General features: G+C 34.8%; 1 protein-coding gene across 1 annotated transcript; it reads left to right on the top strand.

The window, feature by feature from the left end:
• Positions 1–3,076: 3,076 nt before the first annotated feature.
• On the top strand, positions 3,077–6,820 carry LOC106122377 (cytochrome P450 6k1-like). Its single transcript, XM_013318318.1, has 10 exons — positions 3,077–3,208; positions 3,291–3,449; positions 3,830–4,030; positions 4,328–4,480; positions 4,739–4,923; positions 5,240–5,397; positions 5,594–5,712; positions 5,785–5,890; positions 5,968–6,216; positions 6,621–6,820. Exons 2-10 carry the CDS (start codon positions 3,291–3,293, stop codon positions 6,797–6,799), a joined length of 1,509 nt encoding a protein of 502 aa, XP_013173772.1. The 5' UTR covers positions 3,077–3,208; the 3' UTR covers positions 6,800–6,820.
• The last annotated feature ends 2,393 nt before the right edge of the window (positions 6,821–9,213 follow it).

Raw genomic sequence — 9,213 nt, 5'->3', positions numbered from 1 at the left:
TTATTTCCAGCTCAAAAATTATTACCGTACAAGGAATTTAAAAAATATTAAGCAACAAATGAAATAATACGAAGAAAGACTTTAAAAACATTTCTACATCTGTGGCATTGAACCCCCTGTACAACTCTCACAGCTGTAAAATAAATGAAGTCACAGCTTCATTCATTCCGCCCGACTCTCCCCTCCCCTGGGCAACGGGTATTTGCATAAAAATTGAAAAAGAAAAATAATATAAGTAAAGCATAAAATCCAGGCGCGTAAATAGATTTTACTGGGTCCTGGAAAAAAGTCGGGTTTAGCTGATAAAATTATTGAAAAAATCTCGACTTCAAACAAATTATATTTATTTATTTGCCTTATTAAATGGTCTTTGATATGTATTAAATACATACGATATCTGTTAAATTAATTTACATTTCTACAAAGAAATATTTAGTGTATCTTTTTCTGAAGGATACATTTTTATTGATGAATTTGAGACGTGAACAAATAGCAAAATAAAATAAAGAATATTTCAGTATTTCCACTTCATCGTGCACTACACAGTACAAATTGAAATCGTTTATTCTGCAGCATTCCATTACAGCGGCCCACGGATGGGTGACCGCGCCATTACTCTCGCTCACGAGACGCGAGATACGCCTGTACTAGGATAAATATCCTCATAGATAAGCGATACATAAGACAGAGATATGTGCTTGTATCCGATGCATCTCCGATGTGGCGCTATCTACTTAATCACAAACGCTGGGGTTATGTTGCTGTGTCGGAGCCCTATCCACTCATTTCCTATCAATGTAAGAGAATAAAAAGTACTTAAAGAAAATGTGTCAACCGTAAATTTTAATTCAAGTTATTTGTGTAACATGTTTTTTCAAATAAATTGTAAACAAAGATCAAGTTCGATTTACAGTGTTTACTTTCTTTTAAAAAAGTTTTTTTTTAACTTGATTGATTCCTTAGCCGCGATGTTATTACGTCACTGTGATTCATCGTAATTTCGATAACAATAAAATGTATCCAATATTTATAAAAAAAAGCTTGTTCCAATATAAAAAATGTCTATGTCCCGGCTTAGTTCTAGTCATTAATGTGTTCGGCAGAAGGCAGAAGTGTAAAGTTGTGCAACAATTCACAGCTTAGCGCGCCCCAGCGGGTACAACTAACGAACCCCTGATGGATCCCCTCCCCTTCCAGCCCACCGGCCGGGGCTCAGCTCCAATCAGCTGTTAACTTAAATCGGACCTTTTATTTAAAACTATTTTTTTGACATCGAATTTTTTAGTACACTTCAATTTATTCAATTTGTAGTCACTTTTATATATTTTACTATTATTTTATTAGCCTTTCAATATTGCTAGAGAATTTATTTATCTTTTTGGACTACATTTATTAACTACATAAAATATATCTCTTTCTAATTATTTTTCTTTAAAACAATTCTAAAATATTTGAATAATTAATATAATACTACAACAATTTTAAGAGAAATCATCGCATTGTTGTGAAATTTAAATGGCCAATTTGCAACAAATTTAGCTGAGCAATAAGCGCACCACTGATTCTGTGCTCACAATTATATTGTGTAATAAATAAATATATATATCTATAGTCCATATGTAAATATCTGTTTTATTTGTTGTTTGAATATATTTTTGTCAAATTAACCTGTTCGACCTGTTTGTTTAATTTTTGTAAAGAAATTTTAACATAATTATTAAAACTATCACCGCAACAGAGTGCGGTAAAGAAGCATATTTCCTCTGTGTAAATGTCTCTTAGATTTAACTTGGTATTTGTGGCAATTAAGGAACTTTAGAAAGTCATAAAACAAGTTCAGCAAGACGTTAAGTACACTTACGTCGGTAGGAATAATTTAGAGCGCGCTCGCCTGCGCATGTGCCTGTGAGCCTCACTCTAATGTTTGCTCTAATTATTTACTTGCGCCTCAGAACTTAAAGACAATAGTGTTATTCAAATTTCTCAATAACATTTCTTCAACTCTTACATAACTAGACTAGAAATTAATTTGTATAAGAACTAATTAAAAAACGAATCGCACAAAATATTACTCTTGTGAGTAATTCAGGTAAAAAATGTGAACAAAACACATATTCAAATAACTTTAGATGTGTAACAAACATAGAGGTAACGACTTCAAAGGTATGAGAATACCGTAAAGCTTCATCCCAAATTGCTCTGAAAGCAATTCGGAACTTTTTAATTATCTTTGTTGTCGGATATCGAATGGAATCAAATCCCCGACAAGAGCGCGCCATTTGCGGAGCGACGCTCGTTAAACAAAAGGAGTCAACGAGCCGAAGCTTGTGCAATTATACTACGCTTTATTCCAACAAAAATGACATAAAATCAGTTAAATAATTCATCGCGATAAGTTATGTCATTGATTAATTTGAAACAAATTAAGTAAATGTTATTGTACATTTAACTCATAAATAATATTATGATAGAGGAGAGGACGCATAGCTAGCGGAATTATACTCGTTCTTTGCGTTCCCTTTTTCGTCGATGTCTATGAACTGCGATTGCTTCAAAGCTAAATTACCTTGTTTGCCACTTTGTGATATAAAATATTAATACAATAGTTAATTTGAGCAAGTTGTATGTATGTATGTATGTAAGTATGTAAGGCTACAAGTTTGCAGTGAGGTCGATGTCTGCGGTGTATCAGATTAGATATCATCAGAGCTTCATTTGAATGTTGTTGATTGATACAATTGATTGCTTTATCTTATTACTAACAGCCTCATGTCTCTGTATTATATTACATTAACACTTTATGACAAAATTGGGCTTTCTCTTCGGCCGATTGATCAGAAACTACCATTACGATATTTGTTGGTTTAATGTTTTGAATAGGCAAGAAATGTTTAAAACAGAAATAAAAATTAATAAATTATTATTAATTTAATAAATTAATTAATTTTCTTATTTAACGTTTAATGTTTTGATAACAGAATGAATTTGATGTCTAGGAACTGTCACCGGATCTTTGAGTAAGATACGAGAGGTCGCCGCAAGCATCGACTTAATCAATGTTTATCATTATCCAACAATTATATAAATATAACTGCGCAGTGCAATCTATCACTTGCACCATACTAGTACTATAATCATTTTACTAAATATATTCTAACTAAAGAAGCAGGGGAACATTTTAATTCGACCTAAGTTAAACTTGTTCACTGTAAAATCTAATTTTAAAACTATTTGCAATCTTTGTTCATGAAGGAAATGTTTTTATTAAGCCATAAATATATGTTCTCCAGATGTTTATCATACTTGTGAGTATAATTTTGGTATCGCTGGCGTGGCTGGTGTGGCAGAACTGGACGCGCCGGCGGGACTACTGGAAAAGGCGCGGCGTGCCGTATCTCCCGCCCAACCCACTGCTGGGCAGCCTCACTTTCCTGCAGAGAGAAAATCCTGTGAGTGTACCATCAAACATATCTCAATGAAAACAACATATCCATTACATATTGTATTATACACGGCATTTATCAATATACGATCCTTGAGATTAGTCCAAAAATTGTTGTAATTACTATGTTTTTACATTCAGTACAAAGATTATTCGATCGTCATTAACTGCTATTACCTGACCTGTTACAATGTCATATTAGAACAAAATAATTTAAAATGTTAATTCAAATAACGCGGATAAGCGAAAATAATTCCTGGATGAATATTACTTTCAGCCATTACCAATTTTATCGTGAACACCATTTTTGTATTAAAACCTTTTTGGTTTCTCAATTATACATGTTTTATGTATATGTTTGTCAGTCACATTGTATATGTTTGTCAGTCAGTATGGATGCGTCGAATGTACGACAGATTCCGGTGCCCGTACGTGGGCATTTGGCTGTTCTGGAAACCGGGACTTATAATAAATTGTCCGAACATCGCGCGGAACGTGTTGGTCAAAGACGCCAATGTGTTCAAGGACAGGTTCCTCAGCTCGGGGAAGAGCGATCCCGTCGGCGCTCTTAATCTGTTCACCGTCAAAGTAAGACGAATTATTGTTGTTCATATGTTTTAATTAAAATTATTGCAACACATTCATATAATTATTATTATATTTTTACTGATGTCTGCCTTCTTATCTAATACGTTTAAGAAAACAAAATGTATAACAACAAGCTAAATTTAAGTATCAACATTGATTGCTCAATATACGAGTATTTTGTTTCATTTCTTTTTTTAAATGAATAAAGTTGTATCTAAAATAAAAATGTAATAACTAAAAGATCCCAGTTTGTGTCGATGCGTACATACCTTTAGTAAGCTCTCTGTATTGTGTGAGGATCCGCTGTGGTCGTCTCTGCGTCGGCGGCTGACGGTGGTGTTCACGTCGCACAGACTACGCGCGCTGCACCACCTCACTGCAGACAAGTGCGCTCACCTCGTGCAAAGGATACGCAATGAAATCCAACAAAACAAATACACAGATCTGAGGGTAAAGTTTGTAACATTACATTCACCTCTGCAAATAGTTATCAATTGATTATCTCTTCCTATTTATTGGCATTGGGTGTCAATAGTACTTACTTTAACGTATTAAAACCTAAATGCCACATTCGCTGATGTACCAATCTCAAAGCATAACTAGCAAAAAGCTAACGACATTACATTCTTCTAATTTAACTTACTTAGGATCCTCCTTCGTTCATTTGTTTTTGTTAAAGAAGTAATATAATTTTATTACCTGTTCTAGGTATTATTTGCAGACTTCACGACGGATATAATCGGATGTGCGGCATTTGGTCTGGACGGTGAGGCGACGCTCACCGGTCACAGTGCCATGCGCACCGTGACGCGTCCCTTCATGGCATTCAGCGCGCTGCGGGGACTTTGCTGGTCCAGTATATTCTTCTGCCCACAACTCGTCGACGTCTTCGGGTATAACTAATCGTATATTTACCCAGAAATTAAACTTCGTATTTGGGCATGAGCTAACGAGCGGCAAATGGCCTAATGATCAGACGCCCATAAACATTCGCAACACCGGAGGAGCTGCAATTGCGTTACCGGATTTTAAATATAGTTACGCTTAGAAACTCACAAGCAAAAAACCACTACAAAAAACGAAATATTTAAATCAAAAACAGGTTTTGGTATTTTTGGGCTATAAATGTCGTGATGGAAAATTAAAAAATCTGTGTAAAAGGCTTTACGAAATTTTCGAGCTTTTACGTTTCTATTTATTTATTTGCAGATTTTCTCTATTTCCTGAAAGCGCAACAAAATATTTCAAAGAAATATTTCGAACAGTGGTTGAGAAGCGCGGCGGATACGACAGAAAAATTGATGAGCCCAAAGATTTATTGGATGCTCTTCTGAAAATACGTCAGGAAAGTCTCAATGATAAAGAAGGTAATTATACTGAGGATAGAATCAAAAAAGTAGCAGTTATTTAGTACTCGGAAACAATCGTTGATCCGAAAATTATTTTAATTACTTTACTATTGCGATGTTTCTATCGGTTAAAGAACCAAATGGATAAAAACAGTTGATATAAAAAGCAAATGTGGTTCGAGATCAAATATTGATTTTAGCTGTATTTTTTTAGAAATTTCCGAGGATATTATGGTTGCTCAGGCGGCGATTTTCGTGGAAGGAGGCTTCGACACATCCGCCGGAACTATGACATATGTTATATATGAATTAGCATTTCATCCAGAAATACAGGTACATAGGTAAAACATAAAACTGTACCATGTTGTAAATTGAACATATATTTAATGCTATGTTGAATTCTAGGACAAGGTATATGAAGAACTTTTAGAAGCAAAAACTGAACACGGCGTAGAGGGACTCGATGCAAATGTTCTGGCTGGTTTGATTTATTTCAATTGCGTTATTAAAGGTATTCTATTATTAATATAAATGTTAGCTACACATATTTTAAGAAAAGAACTGATTTTATATTTCTTCTTATTTTAGAAGTTACAAGGAAATACAGTTCAATGGGATGGCTGGACAGGATTGCGTCACAGGATTACAATATAGACGAGAATGTGACAATATCCGCGGGCACGCCGCTCTATGTGAACGCTATCGGCATGCATTACGATCCAGATTATTTCCCTGATCCAAACAAGTTTTATCCAGATCGTTTTTTGCCAGAAAATGAAAAGAATATAAAACCTTTTACATTTATGCCATTCGGTGAAGGACCGAGAAGTTGTATAGGTAACTAGAGTTCTATTTTTACAACTGATGTCAAAACTACAACAATGCCACTTCAGTAAAGTTCAAAGTTAGCGAGATTGTCGATCTAAATAAAGAAAATAAAGTTTCCGCGATAAGGGTAAACTGAGTGACATCTGTTACCGGGTAAAAAATTCCGGCTTGTAATAAAACTCCATGCTTAGGCTTGTATATTAGAAATTCCCTTGACTTGGTCTGTGAATAATGTTGCCCATTTCAGTAGCTTAATACAGCGCACATGTAGAGAGTTCATTCTTATCATTTTCACAACATATATTATACAAAATAAAATGAACTAGCTATATCGCTTTTTTCTATTAATTATTTACTCTGTTTCTTTTGAATAATTTAGTTGAATGTTTTACTTTAGTTAGCTATTTTTCTAGGCAAACGATTCGGTCTTCAGACAGTGAGATACGGGCTAGCGCATGTGCTGCTAAACTACGAAATACAGGCTATACCTGACTCCCCGAAGCCCTCGCAGGCCAAGATAGAGAAGAGGGGCATGTTCCTGATGCCCGGTGAACCGCTCTACGTTAAATATATTCCGAGATGTGTTAAATAGATTTAAATATTTGTGTTATTACAAGCTTTTATTTAGTTTCATCTGTACCGATGTTTGTTATCAAATTTTGCTAATTAAATTTCACCCACTTCCTGGTTACTGTTTGAGTTGAAATTTAGCGTACAAATGTAAATCGCGTGCAATGCAGTATTATCATATGAGTATGAGTATATGAGCTGATGATGGAGCTGGAAGGTGGCTATCGGAACTTCCCATTGAAACGACATAACCTTATTAAGTTTGGTTAACAAGAACATAAAAAAGCTTGCTTTTAATAAGCTTTATTTTCTTTAAATTATTTGCAGTAAAATGTTATACTCAATTTGGTCAATGAAATTAAGTGACTTATCGCTTTTTGAAATGTTGTTTCATTTTGTTGAACAGAGTCATCATATATATTTCGTTACAGCCCACAAAATAATATAAAATGGCGATATAATTATCTGACTCGGAACGTTTAAAATGTATCCAATTTAATGGCTGCAATTCCGTATTTCGCGTCGGTTTCAAGATCGGCCTGTATATTAAACCTTATCGTTGAAATGCATTCGATTTATCCTCCTCGGGGAATAAAAGCCAATAATGAGATCCGTTCCATTTTTCAGAGCGCTCGCTTCACCAGCACTCGCAATGTGCATCAAAATCAGATAACATTTCTATACAATATCAACTGTACAAATACTTAGTATTTCTACCTGGCGTTCAAATTCAAATTGCGAAAATTCTATGAAAATATATTAATGATTTCGTAGAATAAATAACAAAGCAAATGGTTAGATAACATTATAATTTTTGTATAATATTTAAAAATAGAAATTATGCAGTGGATTTCTGAGACTTTACTTCTGTTTTGTCAACTATAATGACAGGAATGACGATGTGTTTCATACAGAGATTTCAATCTCAGAAAACAACGGTAAATATGTTAAAGTACATTGATAATGTAAACTTTTACAAATAAATTCACGTCAGTTAATTGTATAAATGTAGCGATATAATCAATTAAAATGTGTATTTGTCGTTGCGTTGCAGAGAGGTTGCACATTTCAAGTCGCGATAATTGCTACTCCAGTTTCAATAATTGGAAAAGCCGTGCATTCAGTGTCGCGTGTGCGCGTGTCGCGTGTAGCGTACGATCTCACAACATGGCAATGAGACCCTCATAAATTCACTTCAGATTTACTCGTAAATAAAGTTCGCAATAACTCTATTATTTACACGTCAAGATACATATGAACAATCGAGTAAATTGGGAGCAAGTGAAATTTGGCATAAACGTTAGAACATAGTCTAAATGAACACATAGGCAACTAATTAACTTTTTTCTTAAACCCCCGCAAATGGAGTCGCGGGCGACAGCTAGTTTTCAAATAATTTCCTCGCTGTGTACATTATAAAGTCATTTAAAATTTTACTAACAAAAGTTGTGCACAAACAAACTGTTAAACGAGATTCGTAACAAAATTTGAATGCAATCAAAGTTTCGCAGAATTTGGCTCGAAGTAGGGGCGGGGCGGTAACGTCGCCAACTTAGATTGCACGCCTTTGTCACACAACTGAGAAAAACTACGCAACTTGACGCAACTACACTTCACGCGATACACGCAAGTGCACACAAATGTATTGCCCTGATATTGACACCAACTGTTGCCGACATCCTGCGGACTCTACCACTGCTAAACGCTATCACAGATAAGATAGCGGGACATTTTTTTAACTAGCTGTTGTAATGATTTTGTCTCTCCCTCCGTTTTCAAACAAGAGTCTCCATGTCCTTAATATTTACTTATTAGTGCTAGTTAGTGTTTAGCTTAGTAGTCATAATTATCATAAGGTCCAACTTTCATTAATATAGTTTCAGTATAATTAAGCACGAGTTATAAAGGAAAATAAATTAAAAAAAGTATAGAAGCGGACCTACATGTAGTAAATTATTCAACAAAGCTGGCGGGCAATTGTAAAGCAGACGAACTGCCCCCCGCGCCCCCCGGAGCCCGGAGCTTTGAGAAGCGCCTCTGAAAAATCCCATTTAATACAGCCTCCGTTGAAAAGGGTAAGTTCAACAACGTAGGTGTAATTTTAAAAGCGTTTATTTAATATTTTTGGCAGCAAAATTCTCTTAGATTACGTTTTATGTTCTTTTAATTTCAAATTAAAAATGAATATAATTAAAACTGACGTTGTTCATAACAAAAACAAATCAAAAGAAAAAATATTGCAACAAATACTTGCTTGTTTTTTTTTAATTTAATGCAGATAAAGTCCCTTTTAAATTAAAAACCACAAATTATCTCGTTTTTGGTAAAAGTAAGACTAAAAGCATCTTCCAGGCTCATCGGCTGCGGCTGCCGACTTGTGAACTCAACTCAACTGTAATACAATTTGCTTTTTGTCGCCCTCCCCTCCCCCTCTCC

This window comes from Papilio xuthus, unplaced genomic scaffold (assembly GCF_000836235.2).
Source record: "Papilio xuthus unplaced genomic scaffold, Pxut_1.1 DF826923.1, whole genome shotgun sequence".
NCBI classification, from domain to species: Eukaryota; Metazoa; Arthropoda; class Insecta; order Lepidoptera; family Papilionidae; genus Papilio; species Papilio xuthus.
This window is presented reverse-complemented; position numbering and strand designations above follow the sequence as displayed.